At 43.7% G+C, this 18,461-nt stretch overlaps 1 protein-coding gene across 4 annotated transcripts in view; it reads left to right on the top strand.

Moving 5' to 3' along the window:
• Positions 1–18,461, top strand: part of LOC106589273 (rho GTPase-activating protein 44-like) — a 134,676-nt gene that overhangs the window by 89,970 nt on the left and 26,245 nt on the right. For all 4 annotated transcript variants that reach the window (XM_045710246.1, XM_045710245.1, XM_014179021.2 and 1 more), the window contains exons 2-4: positions 16,636–16,675; positions 18,023–18,142; positions 18,248–18,324. In XM_045710246.1, the coding sequence (XP_045566202.1) occupies positions 16,636–16,675; positions 18,023–18,142; positions 18,248–18,324 (237 nt within the window). The remainder of the gene's footprint in view (positions 1–16,635; positions 16,676–18,022; positions 18,143–18,247; positions 18,325–18,461) is intronic.

Below are 18,461 nucleotides of genomic sequence, written 5' to 3'. Positions count from 1 at the left end.
TGACCCGAAGAGGGGAGATTATGGGCCCATCGAATCAATCGATCACGGAGACCAAGCGGCACGTACTGGACACCTGCCGGACACTGCGCTGGTGCAGGTTCCAACCGTAACGCCCGCTCGATCTCCGCGTCCAACTCCCATACCACCGGAGCTACCAAGCACGACGCTGGAATAATGGGAGCCGGATCGATGGCCCTCTCCTCGGTGTCATATAGGCGGGACAGTGCGTCGGCCTTCGTGTTCTGTGCACCTGGCCGATAAGAGATCGTGAACCGGAAACGGGTAAAGAACATGGCCCACCTGGCCTGACGCGGATTCAATCTCCTAGCTGCCCGGATGTACTCGACATTACGGTGGTCAGTCCAGATGAGGAAAGGGTGCTTAGCCCCCTCAAGCCAATGTCTCCACACCTTCAGAGCCTTGACCACAGCTAACAACTCCCGGTCCCCCACGTCATAGTTCTGCTCCGCCGGCCCGAGCTTCCTGGAAAAGAAAGCGCACGGGCGGAGTTTGGGTGGCGTGCCCGAGCGCTGTGATAGCACGGCCCCCACCCCAGTCTCGGACGCGTCCACCTCCACTATGAATGCCAAAGAGGGATCCGGATGAGCCAGCACGGGAGCGTTGGTAAACAGCTCCTTCAGGCGACTGAACGCTCTGTTCACCTCTGCTGACCAGCGCAAGCGTGCCGGACCCCCCTTCAGCAGTGAGGTAATGGGAGCAGCAACTTGACCAAAGCCCCGGATAAACCTCCGGTAGTAATTGGCAAACCCTAAAAACCGCTGCACCTCCTTTACCGTGGTCGGAGTCGGCCAATTACGCACGGCTTTAACGCGGTCATCCCCCATCACCACCCCCGAGGTGGAAATGCGATACCCCAGGAAGGAAACGGCTTGTTTGAAAAACTCACATTTCTCAGCCTTGACGTACAGGTCATTCTCCAGCAGTCGCCCAAGCACCTTGCGCACCAGGGAGACATGCGCGGCGCGGGTGGCGGAATAGATCAGGATGTCATCAATATACACCACCACCCCCTGCCCGTGCAGGTCCCTGAGAATCTCGTCAACAAAGGATTGAAAGACGGCTGGAGCATTCTTTAACCCATACGGCATGACGAGGTACTCATAGTGGCCCGATGTGGTACTGAATGCGGTTTTCCACTCGTCTCCTCCCCGGATACGCACCAGATTGTATGCGCTCCTGAGGTCCAATTTCGTGAAAAAACGCGTGCCGTGAAATGATTCCACCGCCGTAGCGATGAGAGGTAGCGGGTAACTAAACCCTACTGTGATAGAATTTAGACCTCGATAATCAATGCACGGACGCAGCCCACCATCCTTTTTCTTCACGAAAAAGAAACTCGAGGAGACGGGTGACATGGAGGGCCGAATGTACCCCTGTCTCAGAGATTCCGTGACATATGTCTCCATAGCCAACGTCTCCTCCTGTGACAATGGGTACACGTGACTCCTGGGAAGTGTAGCGTTTACCTGGAGGTTTATCACGCAATCCCCTCGTCGATGAGGTGGTAATCGGGTCGCCCTCTTTTTACAGAAGGCGATAGGCAAATCGGCATACTCTGAGGGAATGCGCACAGTGGAAACCTGGTCTGGACTCTCCACCGTCGTCGCACCGATGGAAACTCCCTTACACCTGCCTGAGCACTCCTCTGACCACCCTCTGAGAGCCCCCTGTCTCCACGAAATATTGGGATTGTGAATGGCCAGCCAGGGAATCCCCAGCACCACCGGAAACGCAGGTGAATCAATGAGGATGAGACTAATCCGTTCCCCATGATCCCCCTGCGTTACCATGTCCAGTGGCACCGTGGCCTCCCTGACCAGTCCTGACCCTAATGGTCGGCTATCTAAGGAGTGCACGGGGAAAGGTTGGTCCAACGACACCAGGGGAATCCCTAGCCTTAACGCGAGCCCACGATCCATAAAGTTTCCAGCTATGCCTGAATCGACTAGCGCCTTATGCTGGAAAGAGGGAGAAAACAAGGGGAAAGTTACTAAGACGAACATATGACCAACAGGGAGCTCTGGGTGAGGTTGGTGCTTACTCACCTGAGGTGAACGAGGAGTGCTCCGCCTGCCTTCCCGATTCCCAGAGGAGCTCCCCCAGCACCGGTCGGTAGTGTGTCCTCTCCGACCACACTGGGTACAGGAGGAGCCTCCTCCTCCTGTTCCCCTGGACGCGGCCCCCCCTAGCTCCATAGGGACGGGAGCTGGAGGACCTGGAGGTGGAACCAACAGGGCCCGGTCCGGACGCCCGCGAGCAGCCAGCAGGTTGTCGAGACGAATGGACATGTCTATTAGTTCATCCAGTGAGAGGGTAGTGTCAGGCTAGCTCCCGACAGGCTAGCTCCCGACAGGCTAGCTCACAATTTTTGGTTCCAACCGCCGTGTCTTTGTGAGACGCAGGGTTGGTGAACGGATGATCTCTGCATGTGTATTTCCAACCATGAAGCATGAAGGAGGAGGTGTGGGGGTGCTTTGCTGGTGACACTGTCTGTGATTTATTTAGAATTCAAGGCACACTTAATCAGCATGGCTACCACAGCATTCTGCAGCGATATGCCATCCCACCTGGTTTGCGTTTAGTTGGACTATCATTTGTTTTTCAACACGACAATGACCCAACACACCTCCAGGCTGTGTAAGGGCTATTTGACCAAGAAGGAGAGTGATGTAGTGCTGCATCAGATGACCTGGCCTCCACAATCACCCGACCTCAACCCAGTTGAGATGGTTTGGGATGAGTTGGCCCGCAGAGTGAAGAAAAAGCAGCCAACAAGTGCTCAGCATATGTGGGAACTCCTTCAAGACTTTTGGAAAAGCATTCCAGGTGAGGCTGGTTGAGAGAATGCCAAGAGATTGCAAAGCTGTCATCAAGGCAAAGTGTGGCTACTTTGTAGAAAATAAAGAATAACCCCTGAATGAGTAGGTGTGTCCAAATTTTTGGCACAGCGCCTCTCTATCATTCTTTAGCGAGAACCCTGGTATTAACTAACAGATAAAAAGTACCAGTACATCAGCCTATATGGCCAAGACCGGAGTCATTTAACCTGAGTGTACAAAACATTTAGGAACACTTTCCTAATATTGAGTTGCACCCCCTTTTTGCCCTCAGAACAGCCTCAATTCGTCGGGGCATGGACTCTACAAGTTGTCGACAGTGTTCCCCATTGATGCTGGCCCATGTTGACTCCAATGCTTCCCACAGTTGTGTCAAGTTGGTTGGATGGCCTTTAGGTGATGGACAATTCTTGATACACACAGGAAACTGTTGTGCATGAAAACACAGCAGCGTTGCAGTTCTTGACACACTCAAACCAGTGCGCCTGATACCTACTACCATACCCCGTTCAAAGGCGCTTAAATATTTAGTCTTGTCCATTCACCCTCTTAATGGCACACGTACACAATCCATGTCTCAATTGTCTTTTAAGGCTTAAAAATCCTTCTTTAACCTGTCTCCTCCCCTACATCTACACTGATTGAAGTGGATTTAACAAGTGACATCAGTAAGGGATCATAGCTTTCACCTGGATTCACCTGGTCAGTCTATGTCATGGAAAGATGTTTCATATACTCAGTGTGTACAGGGCCAATGCGATTTCTGTCTGATCGTTCCGAGAGCGCCACTTTCTCCTCCATAGCCGTTGCTAAGTGAAAATCAACACTGTTTATTTCAGATAGTTTTCAGATAGTTTTCAAAACTTATGAAGATGCCACGAGAAAGCAGATATGCAATTTGTTGACACCACAACACAGTACATACATGGATACACATATATCCAGAATGCCAATCAATAAAAATGTCTGTTAAATTCGCTGCGTTGTTTCGCTTGTTTGCAGCGGGACATTTCATAGGGAATTGTTGGAGGCACTCTCGTATTGTTACGTCACCAACATTTTGAGAATAAGGCGCTAACATGGTAGCCATTCTAAAACCTGGCCAAACTCTCTCTATGGCTCTGGTCAAGACTAGGCTGACTCTCTTTTTCTTTTTGATAAACTCTATAGTATACAGTCTTTATATTCTTACAACTGGAATAGTTCTATTAGTTACTGGCTACTTCCAAATGTAATCTAACCACCTTCTGTCTCCACCTGAAATGGTCAGAGCTGGCCATCTCTGTAGCAAAAGTGTTGGTACTGTAACAATAATAGATGAAAAAGTAAATTGAGGTTTCCGTAGAGAAGCCTCCATGTTCCTCCCCAGCCTCTCACGCCTCAGCTGTGATCCCCATACTACACTAACTATAAGGGCCAAGTCCCCATGGTAAATAAAACCAACGTCAGCAAAATAGACACCCGATATTCTGCTTTCTCTACTCCATCCTGTCTCTATACCCCCTTCTCTCTCAGCCCTCTCTCTATTCTTTCTCCTCCAATTTCAAAATAATCATCAGAACTATATATACATTGAAACTGTGTTACAAATTCCACATAGAAAGATAAAAAATATATACTTTTTATTCTATATTCAACATATTATGTGGTTGGAATTATGTTACATTTTTGATTTGATTAGACATACAGTGTTTTATTTGACCTTGTTTCAATGTTGATAGTAAAATGGTATGTTTGAATTAACGTCATTGTTTCAACATCATGCTATCAACCTATATAAAGAGGTGTATTGAAATAAAATGTGAAGCCACAGTCCAATGATTTCTGCCTGAACAGTGACTCCTACTGGTGTATGAAATGTAATGCACATCAGTGAGAATGAGTCTACTGTCCAAATGCCTTCCTCTACTGTCTGTACTCTGCTTAGCTTTGGAAACAAGCTGTGTTTGTTTCAGCTGAGCTATCATGTCAACACATTTAGACATTGATCAGCTTCCATACTCATTTCTGTAAACTACTTAAATATCATTGAATAGTTGAAAGTAACTCCTCTGACATTTCTTACACAAGCTGTATGTGAAAGTACATTCGGAGTGAGGTTGGTTTATGTAGGCTACATTGACATCTGATTTGCCCAACAAAGGGCACCATCATTTCAACGTGTAGCTAGATATACTATCATTCATCCATGGTTGATTGGATCATTGAAAGTATCTACCATTAGCCCTATAAATTGGATATTTTCTTGTATATGAAGGATGGTCAGTTGATTTCAAATGTTATTAATATGTTGGATTCACGTCTCTCATCTCAACCACAAATCTTTACAGTTTGATTTGATTTAGTGCTATTCTTTGACTTAGATTTTTGGTTGATATGGAGAAGTGAATCCAGCATATCAATCATTAATTTATAAAAAAAAACAACAACTGGATATTGAATTGTGAACACAACCAAATATCAACATTTCAAGGAGATGTGTCTTCTGCTTCAATAGTATATAGTGCCTTCAGAAAGTTTTCACACCCCTTGACTTTTTCCACATTTTATTGTGTTACAGCCCAAATTTTAAATATATTTTTTTGTCACTGGCCTACACACAATACCGCATAATGTAAAAGTGAAATTATGTTTTTTGACATATTTACCGATTCATAAAAAATGAAAACTGAAATGTCTTGAGTCAACAAGTATTCAACCACTTTGTTATGGCAAGCCTAAATAAGTTCAGGAGTAAACATTTGCTTCACAAGTCACACAATAAACTCAGCAAAAAAAGAAACGGTCCTTTTTCAGGACCCTGTCTTTCAAAGATAATTCGTAAAAATCCAAATATCTTCACAGATCTTCATTGTAAAGGGTTTAAACACTGTTTCCCATGCTTGTTCAACGAACCATAAACAATTAATGAACATGCACCTGTGGAACGGTCATTAAGACACTAACAGTTTACAGACGGTAGGCAATTAAGGTCACAGTTGTGAAAACTTAGGACACTAAAGAGGCCTTTCTACTGACTCTGAAAAACACCAAAAGAAAGATGCCCAGGATCCCTGCTCATCTGCGTGAACGTGCCTTAGGCATGCTGCAAGGAGGCATGAGGACTGCGGATGTCCGTACTGTGAGACACCTAAGACAGCACTACAGGGAGACAGGACGGACAGCTGATCGTCCTCGCAGTGGCAGACCACGTGTAACAACACCTGCACAGGATCGGTACATCCGAATATCACACCTGCAGGACAGGTACAGGTACAGGATGGCAACAACAACTGCCCGAGTTACAACAGGAATGCACAATCCCTCCATCAGTGCTCAGACTGTCCGCAATAGGCTGAGAGAGGCTGGACTGAGGGCTCGTAATGTTGTAATGCAGGTTCTCACCAGACATCACCGGCAACAACGTCGCCTATGGGCACAAACCCATCGTTACTGAACCAGACAGGACTGGCAAAAAGTCCTCTTCACTGACGAGTCGCGGTTTTGTCTCACCGGGGGTGATGGTCGGATTCGCGTTTATAGTTGAAGGAATGAGCGTTACACTGAGGCCTGTTCTCTGGAGCAGGATCGATTTGGAGGTGGAAGGTCCATCATGGTCTGGGGCGGTGTGTCACAGCATCATCGGACTGAGCTTGTTGTCATTGCAGGCAATCTCAATGCTGTGCGTTACAGGGAAGATATCCTCCTCCCTCATGTGGTACCCTTCCTGCAGGCTCATCCTGACATGACCCTCCAGCATGACAATGCCACCAGCCATACTGCTCATTCTGTGCGTGATTTCCTGCAAGACAGGAATGTCAGTGTTCTGCCATTGCCAGCGAAGGGCCCGGATCACAATCCCATTGAGCACGTCTGGTACCTGTTGGATTGGAGGGTGAGGGCTAGGACCATTCCCCCCAGAAATGTCCGGGAACTTGCAGGTGCCTTGGTGGAAGAGTGGGGTAACATCTCACAGCAAGAACTGGCAAATCTGGTGCAGTCCATGAGGAGGAGATGCACTAAAGTACTTAATGCAGCTGGTGGCCACACCAGATACTGACTGTTACTTTTGATTTTGACCCCCCCTTTGTTCAGGGACACATTATTCAATTTCTGTTAGTCACATGTCTGTGGAACTTGTTCAGTTTATGTCTCAGTTGTTGAATCCTGTTATGTTCATACAAACATTTACACATGTTAAGTTTGCTGAAAATAAATGCAGTTGACAGTGAGAGGACGTTTCTTTTTTTGCTGAGTTTAGGTTGCATGGACTCACTCTTGCATGGACTCACATCATTTTTGAAAGACTACCTCATCTCTGTACCCCACACATACAATTGTCAGTAAGGTCCCTCAGTCGAGCAGTGAATTTCAAACACTGATTCAACCACAAAACCAGGGAGGTTTTCCAATGCCTTGCAAAAAAGGGCAGCTATTGGTACCAGGGTAAAAATAAATAAAGCAAACATTGAGCATCCCTTTGAGCATGGTGAAGTTAGTAATTATACTTTGGATGGTGTATCAATACACCCAGTCACAAAAAGATAAAAGAGTCCTTCCTAACTCAGTTGCCAGAGAGGAAGGAAACCGCTCAGGGATTTTACCGTGAGGCCAATGGTGACTTTAAAACAGTTACAGGATTTATTGGCTGTGATAGGAGAAAACTGAGGATGAGTCAACAACATCGTAGTTACTCCACAATATTAACCTAATTGACAGAGTGAAAAGAAGGAAGCCTGTATAGCAGGAGTGTGAAACTCATTCCATGGAGGGCCTAGTGCAGGATTTGTCAACTAGGTTTGCCTCGGGCCAAATTCTTTCTGAGCTAATAGTCGGCGGGCCAGAACATAATTAGTATATAATATAGCACAATGAATTGGCCTACACTACAAATTAAACACATTTTTAACACATCTGATTAGTACATAATAAACTCAGTGACAATAACATAATAATAACATAAAATCACCATGTCTCAATTATTATTTTTGTCTATTTCTCTGTGCATTGATCGGTGGGGAAAAACAGGTCTATGTAGCTCACTGTAGGCTACACTATTGTTTTTAACATTAACATTCATTCAGAACAATTAGCCTGATAGCAAGAGAAAATGAATCAAAAGAAATAATGAAAATGGATAATGAAAATCGAAGTTTCAGGGCAGAATGTACAGAGAGGTGTGTGTTCATCTTACCATCTTTTCCCAATGCCAAGCCAGTGTGTCTTATGAATCTAAGCATGGAACTTTCAAAGTGGACTTCCCGCCCCAGACAGAGGTCAGACACAGAAACATTGAAGCGTTAGCTGCAAGCTACACACACAGCTTGAGGCTGACAAATTCTGTCACTTAAACGGGTTAAATCTGCAGTTACAAGGAAGAGGGAAAACAGTCATGGACATGGTGGAAAAACTTGAGGCCTTTATTAGGAAGCTTGAGTTGTTCGGTTTGGACTTGTCATCTGGAAGGCTACTGCACTTCAGCACACTGAAGAACGACAGGCAGAGGGAACAGACAACTTCTCCACCAGATCTGAAGGCTACAGCATGCCCAAGGATATCATTGTGTTTGTACATGATCCACTCACAGTCCGCCCAGGTGGAGTTTTCTCCTCCCTTGCTAAGAAAACAATACCCTCGCTGGATGAGGTCGCAATTCAAACTGAGCTGATTCTAGACATCGATTCCAGACATCGAGCCATCTCAAATCAAATCAAATCAAACTTTATTTGTCACATGCGCCGAATACCACAAGTGTAGGCTTTACCGTGAAATGCTTACTTACGAGCCCTTAACCAACAGTGCAGTTCAAGAAGAGTTAAGAAAATGTTTACCAAGTAGACTAAAATAAAAAGTAATAATAAAAAGTAACACAATAAGAATAACAATAACGAGGCTATATACAGGGGGCACCGGTACCGAGTCAGTGTGCGAGGATACAGATTAGTTGAGGTAATTTGTACATGTAGGTGTGGGTGAAGTGACTATGCATAGATAATAAACAGCGAGTTGCAGCAGTGTACAAAGGGGGGGGGGGGGTCAGTCTGAATTGTCCGGTGGCAATTTTATTTTATTAATTGTTCAGCAGTCTTATGGCTTGGGGCTAGAAGCTGTTGAGGAGCCTTTTGGTCCTAGACTTGGTGCTCTGGTACCGCTTGCCATGCGGTAGCAGAGAAAACAGTCTATAACTTGGTTGACTGGAGTCTCTGGCAATTTTATGGGCTTTCCTCTGACACCGCCTATTATATAGGTCCTGGATGGCAGGAAGCTTGGCCCCAGTAATGTACTGGGCTGTTCGCACTACCCTCTGTAGTGCCTTACGATCAGATGCCGAGCAGTTGCCATACCAGGCGGTGATGCAACCGGTCAGGATGCTCTCGATGGTGCAGCTGTAGAACCTTTTGAGGATCTGGGGACTCATGCCAAATCTTTTCAGTCTCCCGAGGGGGAAAAGGTTTGTCGTGCCCTCTTTACAACTGTCTTGGTATGTTTGGATAGTTCGTTGGTGATGTGGACACCAAGGAACTTGAAACTCTCGACCCGCTCCACTACAGCTCTGTCGATGTTAATGGAGGCCTGTTCGGCCCGCCTTTTCCTATAGTCCACGATCAGTTCCTTTGTCTTGCTCACATTGAGGGAGAGGTTGTTGTCCTGGCACCACACTGCCAGTTCTGTGACCTCCTCCCTGTAGGCCGTCTCATCGTTGTTGGTGATCAGGCCTACCACTGTTGTGTTGTCAGCAAACTTAATGATGGTGTTGGAGTCGTGTTTGACCATGCAGTGGGTGAACAGCGAATACAGGAGGGACCTAAGTACACACTCCTGAGGGGCCCCAATGTTAAGGATCAGCGTGGCAGACGTGTTGTTGCCTAATCTTACCACCTGGGGGCGGCCTGTCAGGAAGTCCAGGATCCAGTTGCAGAGGGAGGTGTTTAGTCCCAGAGTCCTTAGCTTAGTGATGACCTTCGTGGGTGCTATGGTGTTGAACGCTGAGCTGTAGTCAATGAACAGCATTTTCACATAGCTGTTCCTTTTGTCCCGGTGAGAAAGGGCAGTGTGGAGTGCGATTGAGATTGCTTCATCTGTGGATCTGTTGGGGCAGTATGAGAATTGGTGTGGGTCTAGGGTGTCCGGGAAGATGCTATTGATGTGAGCCATGACCAGCCATCATGGCTCACAGTTGCCTCTTCACTGTTGACGTTGAGACTGGTGTTTTGTGGGTACTATTTAATGAAGATGCCAGTTGAGGACTTGTGAGGTGTCTGTTTCTCAAATTAGACACTCTAATGTACTTGTCCTCTTGCTCAGTTGTGCACCGGGGCCTCCCACTCCTCTTTCTATTCTGGTTAGAGCCAGTTTGCGCTGTTCTGTGAAGGGAGTAGTACACAGCGCTGTACGAGATCTTCAGTTTCTTGTGTCGTGTCTTTGGCTATGCCGGATTAAGTGATATGACATGCTAACCTATAAAATTCTTTCTCTGTAATTAATATTACCTGATTAAGCTAATCATGTAAATGTAATTAACTAGAAAGTCGGGGCACCATGGAAGAACGTTTATAGAGCCGTTATCTTCCGAATAAACTCTTACAATACTTAGTAATATTTTACATCGATAGCAGTCAATATTAACCCTTATCTTATTTTCAGTCTCATAATGAAAGTTGTAAATTCTTGGCTATCTTCACAAACCCTGGCTAACAAGTTGAATCAGCAATACAAAATTGGGTTTAATTATTTATTTACTAAATACCTAAACTAATTACACAGAATTACAAATACACCGAATACAAATGATGTCATACATGATGGCTGGTTACACAAAGGAAAGGGGGTTGGGCTTGAATGAAAGAGCGGGAAGATTTAGGAACACAGAAACAGCAGCTATGCTATCGTAAATACATTATCTTATGCATTCTAAATGACCGCCCATTTGGAAAAGGAAAATGCAATAAATATTTACTCTGAGCTGCGCTTCGGTAGATTGGTCGTAGATGCTGGCCGGGTTGGCCAACAGATCTTCCTGTCCTCGGAAGAATGTCTCTGGTGGTAAATTGGATACGTGGTGGTATCTTCGTCCGTCTGTTAGACTGGATCCGTCGTCCGTCCTTTCCTAGCCCCCGTCTACAGCGGACGCTGCTAACTCAACGGCTAGGAAGTATCACTTCTGTAGTGAATAAGCTCAAAGTTCATATCATTCGCCACCAAAGCTCACGCCGAGGTTGGCTTAGTTCTGTACTTGACGTGTGTCCTTCTAACGTAGAGGCTGCAGACCTCACGTACTGGAACATCCTGGTTATCTTTTCGTCAAAGGCTTATATAGTGGAGAGGGGAAAGGATGTGTTTCATCGTTTATAACCCCTCCTCTTCACAGGGGTGGGCCACTGATCAAGCAGGGCACTTTCCTTATGAAAACCCAAATCTCTCATTTGGAAGCTAAAATTACATTTAATCTCCTAACAAACAATTTCAATATCAAACATTTCAATTGCATAACAATTCCATGTTACTCTGATAACTAGAGGGTGTATACTTTCTCAGGTACAGTTTATGTCGTCCTGTCATCAGTCATAATGTTTCAGATGACAACCGAACTGACATACGTTCCCAAGCATATTTCCAACTGGTTTTATTACCAAAATATGGTTCCTTTTGCCCATTTGTTTGATGTTCCCAGACTCTCAATATTTAACACAGGCTATTCAAGTCCTTCAGTAGGGTCAGAGAGGGGAAGGGAGAAAGGTATTTATGGGGGGGGCTCATAAACCTTACCCACAGGCCAACGTCATGACACTTGGCAATTTCTCGCATGGAATAGCCTTCATTTCTCAGAACAAGAATAGACTGATGAGTTTCAGAAGAAAGTTCTTTGTTTCTAGCCATTTTGAGCCTGTAATCGAACCCACAAATGCTGATGCTCCAGATACTCAACTAGTCTAAAGACGGACAGTTTTATTGCTTCCTTAATCAACACAACAGTTTTCAGCTGTGCTAACATAATTGCAAAAGGGTTTTCTAATGATCAACTAGTCTTTTAAAATGATAAACCTGGACTAGCTAACACAACGTGCCATTGGAACACAGGAGTGATGGTTGCTGATAATGGGCCTGTGTACGCCTATGTAGATATTCCATGAAAAATCTGCTGTTTCCAGCTACAATAGTCATTTACAACATTAACAATGTCTACACTGTATTTCTGATCAATTGGATGTTAATTTAATGGACAAAAAAATGTGCTTTTCTTTCAAAAACAAGGACATTTCTAAGTGACCCCAAACTTTTGAACGGTAGTGTATATTTTGTTATTGTGAAAGATGCTGTTAAGCCTCATAGACTACCTCCAATTAAGCCCTCTTGTTATGTGTAAAGTCACATTAAAATGAAGATTATTGTTGAAATGAATTACTCAACTGGTGTAGGTTTTCTCCATCTGTTGCTGTGCAACACTTGTATAACAAGTTAGCTATATTTTCAGCACCAGGCACTTTTCACCTCCTATTGATGGCGCTGACGTTGCAGCTTTGCGTTTCAGCACCACAAAATGGTCCACTGCCTGCTTTATTAGTTGACTGTCTCCTGTGTTCTCTCTCCTCATGAATTAAGTTCAAATGTAACTTTTGCATTATTTAGGTAGGGTAACTTCCTTCTTGGGAAATTGCATTTGGGAGTTTTTGCATTATTATTATTATTTTTAATGAGAATAATATTCATCATTATTCCATTTTTTTTTGGGGGGGGCAAATAATATTCCTGTGGGCTGCCAGCAGCTTTTAGTTTTTTCCTTTCAATTCAGCCCTAGACAACCAAGTGCGGGGGAGTTCCTAATTAGCGGCCTTAATTCATCAATCAAGTACAAGGGAGGAGCAAAAACCCACAGACACTCAGCCCTCTGTGGAATGAGTTTGACACCTGTGCTATACAGAATAAAAAGTATTCCAAAACATGCATCCTGTTTGCAACAAGGCACTAAAGTAATACTGCAAAAATGTGGCAAAAGCAATTAACTTTTTAGCCTGAATACAAAGTGTTATGTTTGGGGAAAATCCAATACATCTCATTACTGAGTACCACTCTCCATATTTTCAAGCATAGTGGTGGCAGCATCATGTTATGGGTATGTTTGTAATCGTTAAGGACTGCGGAGTTTTTCAGGATAAAAATAATAAATGAAATGGAGCTAAGCACAGGCAAAATCCTAGAGGAAAACCTGGTTCAGTCTGCTTTCCACCAGATACTGGGAAATGAATTCACCTTTCAGCAGGACAATAATCTAAAACACAAGGCCAAATCTACACTGGAGTTGCTTACCAAGAAGACAGTGAATGTTCCTGAGTGGCCTAGTTACAGTTTTGACTTAAATCAACTTAAAAATCTATGGCAAGACCTGAAAATGGGTGTCTAGCAATGGTCAGCAACCAATTTGACAGAGCTTGAAGAATTTTGAAAAGAATAATGGGCAAAGGTTGCACAATCCAGGTGCAGAAAAATAATATTTAATACATTTAGAATTCAGACTGTAACACAACAACATTTGAATACAGTGGAGGCTGCTGAGGGGACAACGGTTCATAATAATGGCTGGAATGGAGTTAATGGAATGGTATCAAACACATCAAATTTGTGGTTTCCATGTGGTTGGTAGCACTCCATGGACTCCATTCAAGCCATGATTATGAGCCATCCTCCCCCCAGCAACCTCCTTTTCAAAGAGTATCTTAAATATCCCTCTCCTAGCTCTGAATTTACTGATGGCTTCTTTATTGAGGAAAAATGTACTTACTATGCCTGTGATATGTGGTTGTCCCACCTAGCTATCTTAAGATGAATGCACTAAGTGTAAGTCGCTCTGGATAAAAGAATCTGCTAAATTACTAAAATGTAAAATGTATGAATCATTTCTGAAGGCACTGTATATAGTGTAGCCTATATTATGAATAACATATATAAAATACAATATCCAAAGGTAAAAGTTTATTATAAATATCATGAATTTGGCATCCTATTTATAGGGGGAATGGTAACTACTGCTCAACTTCCAAAGATCCAATCAACCATAGACAAATGATAGTATACCTAGCTTCACGTTGAGATGACGTCCTTCACATATCAGATAGTGTAAGAGAAGTTAAAGGAGTTACTTTCAACTATTCAATGTTATTTAGGGATCCGACGCAAATGAGTGTGGAAACTGATCAATGTTTAAATGTGTTGACATGAGAGCTCAGCTGAAAACAAACACAGCTTGTTTCCAAAGTTAAGGAGGGGTACATAGAGGTAGGCTTCTGGAAGGTAGACTTGTTCTCATTGAAGTGCATTACCCCTAATACACCAGTAGGAGTCACTGTTCAAGCAGGAATCATTGGACTGTGGCTTCACATTTTTTTATAAATATACCTCTTATTTCAGGTTGATAGCATGGCGTTGAAACAATGACGTTGATTCAGACTTACCATTATCATATAAACATTGAAACAAGGTCAAATAAAATATGTCTAATCAAATATGAAATTCAACATAATTTCAACCACCCAGTAAATATTGAATAGAGGATGAAAAATATTCCATGCAATTTCAACGTATACATAGTTCTGATGATTATGTTGAAATTAGATTGATGTAACAACCTAGTCTGGTTAAGTCAATTCAGTTTTACCCTAATTTCAATGTTTACCATGCTGCTAGAAATGAGATGAAAACACTACTGGATGATGACCTTTTCCAAATCCAATGTACTTTCCATGTTGATTCCAGAGAGGGGCACGTCTCTCAGGATAATTCAACTCCTATTTCTCTTATGCAGTGGTTCACCTGTAGACTGAAAGGACTTTACCTGGAACCAAATTATTCAAAGGGTTCTCTTATGGGGACAGCCAAAGAACACTTTAAATAACATTCAGATCCATATATATACCGTTCTGGTACCCACTGATATGCACTCAGGTTTACATCCAAGAAGAAGTACAGAAATGATTGATGATTGTTCATAAATGGAGTTACGTTGACACTGTACTATAATGTACTCTTCACGCACCCACTCACCCCACCCCCACACACCTTCACCCACTAACACACAGCTTCATTTGCTAAGTGTTGAAGTGTACTGCAGAAGACCTAAACAGAAGCCATAGGGAGCTACACGCTGCTACTCTTAGCACAGAGAGGCTGCTGAAGATGGAAAAAAGACCAAGTCTCCGCTCCAGCCTCTCCTGTTATTCATCACCTAGATCAGTGTTTCCAAAATCCAGTCCTCAAGTACCCCCAACAGTACACATTTCTGTTGTAGCCCCGGACAAGCACACCCGATTCAACTTGTCAACTAATCATCAAAGCCCTCAATGAGTTGAATCAGGTGAGTTTGTCCGGGGCTACAACCAAAATGTGTGCTGTTGGGGGGTACTGGAGGACTGGAGTAGAGAAACACTATTGGATTATAGTTTTATGAGATACCCCGTGAGAGCCTTCGTGCCCAAACCCATGCAGGGTGATAAATGCAAAATATTTGGTCATGTGTCAAGTGGATGTAGACGAGAGGGGTATTATATGCCAGCTGAGCTTAAATGCTGCAATTGTGGTGGCGAACAAGCACCCGAATTTCTGAAGTGTCCTGTTAGGGTGAAGGAGACGGAGGTGGTAAGAATAAGGGCTGTCCAGTATGTCTCCTATACAGAGGTGGTGAGAAGAGTGGCAGAAAGGAGTGAAGTTGAACAAAAATGGCAGTAGGAGTATAGGCGCCAAATAATATTCCTTGTCAACAGAGGGATTCTGACATGTTGCATGTGAAGAAGTTGGACTTTGTAGCGTTTATTGTATTGGTTATCAACTGCACAGCACAAACGGAGAGGAAATCAGAGAAAATAGGCATCATTGTGAGTGCGGCTGAGCGTTTTTTGGGACTTTACAGCAGAGGTATTACAAGGAATCCTGTCGATGAATGCTCCGTCCTCACAGGCACCGTAGCCTGTTCAGGAATGACATTTGAACTGTGAGTGACTGAAGGAGTGGGATGGTTTTCATTTTTTGTATGATCTTCGCCCGACCCCCCCCCCTTCATGGAAATGAATATTTTTTGGTAGCAATACCCCGTACAGTAGGTGGCGGCAATACACCGATAGCTGTAGTCTGCCATAACACCTTAAAGAAGAAGAAGAAGAAATAGGCAGAGTTTATGACTTTGTGGCTGAGATCTCCCCCAATGTAAAGTGAACATTCCTGTTATATGGTTAGCTCAACGCATGAACATGCCATATGTTTGTGATTTTTTATTTATTTATTACTCTACCTTTAGTGAGTTATTTTGTTTATTCACCTTATTGAAAATATACATTCATGTTCATCCAAGTGATCTTAGCAACACCATTCTCCGTTATACCAAAGTAACTGACAAAATGGCAACTTAGCTAAAGTAAACAGAAAACCTATGTTTGTTGTACAGTATTGAGCAATATTCTGTGACAGGAGGGAGTGGGTGACATAATTTGTCAGATTTCTATTCACTACACACCATAAATGTCCCAAATGAAGCTTGGCCTAGTTTGTTCTATAAGGCAGCCAAATGGCTGTTACTCAGAAGAATGTTACATTTTTTTCTTTAGCACACTGTTTAGTAAAGTAAACCTTCCTGATATGGTTAGGTCAAGGGATTATCAGGGAAATGAATTATCCAAATGAAAATGCTCTCTAATTACGTTGATTCATCGGTACGTGCATACATTTACCAATTCCCACGATAACTTGTAATATAATGTATCCCCAAATTCCCCATTCCACACTAATCGTCTCTGTTTCTTCATCTTCATCGCAGAGCTGAAAAAACAGAAGTATTAAGTGAAGACCTTCTACAAGTAAGAAATTACTAAAAAAGCCATTTTGTGTGTGTGTTTGTGTGCTTATAAAGGCCTGATATACAGTACCTGTCAAAAGTTTGGACACACCTAGTCATTCAATGGTTTTTCTTTATTTTCACTATTTTCTACATTGTAGAATAATAGTGAAGACATCAAAACTATGACATAACACATATGGAATTATGTAGTAACCATAAAAGTGTTAAACAAATCAAAATATATTTTAGATTTAAGATTCTTCAAAGTAGCCACCCTTTGCCTTGATGACAGCTTTGCACAGTCTTGGCATTCTCTCAACCAACTTCACCTGGAATGCTTTTCCAACGCTCTTGAAGGAGTTCCCACATATGCTGAGCTGCTTTTCCTTCACTCTGCCGTCCAACTCATCCCAAACCATCTCAATTGGGTTGAGGTTGGGTGATTGTGTAGGCAGATCATCTGATGCAGCACTCCATCACTCTCCTTCTTGGTCAAATAGCCCTTACACAGCCTGGAGGTGTGTTGGGTCATTGTCCTGTTAAAAAAACAAATGATAGTCCCACTAAGCGCAAACCAGATGGGATGGTGTATCACTGCAGATTGCTGTGGTAGCCATGCTGTTTAAGTGTGCCTTGAATTCTAAATAAATCACAGACAGTGTCACCAGAAAATGCACCCCCACACCATCATACCTCCTCCTTTGTGCTTCACGGTGGGAACCACACATGCGGAGATCATCCCATCACCTACTCTGCGTCTCTACAATGTAGAAAATAGTCAAAATAAAGAAAAGTCTTGAATGAGTAGGTGTGTCCAAACGTTTGACTGATACTGTAGGTCTAGGATATGCCTGTTTGCTGTGTGTGTGTGAACTGCAAGTAGGTCATACCTCTTTCCTGAATGTGAAACTCTAACCCTAAAACAGAGTATGCTATGTGTGAAATGGGTGTCGAATTCCCCAAGGCAAAATTCATCAGCAATGGGAGACAAAGTCTGAACATCCCCTCTGATTTACTGAGGGAGTCTGGTTGCTGTCTCTGTTCACCTATTTCATTCCAGTCCTTGCCACTCCTGTCATTTGGCAAATGGCAGGATTGGAATGTTATGTTAGCTAAAAAGACTGGTGCCCAGACTAGGCTACTGGCTATAATTGCTACAGACGAATGAAGTCGTCAATGGATGTGACATCGGTTCCACTGGATTGGTTTCGGATGAGTGTAGCCGTGTAGGGAACACTTAAGTCTCAAAGAGCACACTTACTTGGCACACTTCAGATTACCTGTGTGTGTGTGTGTGTTTGTTTGTGTGTCCGTCTGTAGAGAGATGCCCAGCTTACTGAGCCCTGTCCTACTGTCTTTCCGTCAGGTGGAGAAGCGGCTGGAGCTGGTCAAGCAGGTGTCCCACAGCACCCACAAGAAGCTGACCGCCTGTCTGCAGGGCCAACAGGGGGTGGATGTGGAGAAGAGATCTGTCAGATCGCCCTCGGTGAGTCTGCCTGTCTGCCTGTATTTTTCCTTTTCCTTCTTGTAATGCTGACATTGATATGACAGAGAGTGTGGTACATGTTCTCCTGTTCCACTTCCTGTGTAGAAAAAGCTACCCCTCACAACACTAGCACAATGTCTGGTGGAGGGAGCAGCAGTGTTGGGCGATGACTCGCTACTGGGGTGAGAACACACACAAACAGACACAAATACACAAACACACATACATTCATCTCCTTAATTACAGACTGATCATCTGCCACATCCGTCATGGGATTTTTTAAAAGTGTGCTGACATGGAAAACGTGGCGGTGTCACCC

The sequence above is a fragment of the Salmo salar genome, chromosome ssa28 (genome assembly GCF_905237065.1).
Source record: "Salmo salar chromosome ssa28, Ssal_v3.1, whole genome shotgun sequence".
Classification (NCBI taxonomy): Eukaryota; Metazoa; Chordata; class Actinopteri; order Salmoniformes; family Salmonidae; genus Salmo; species Salmo salar.
The sequence above is the reverse complement of the archived record's forward strand: the minus strand, read 5'-3'. Positions and strand labels throughout refer to the sequence as shown.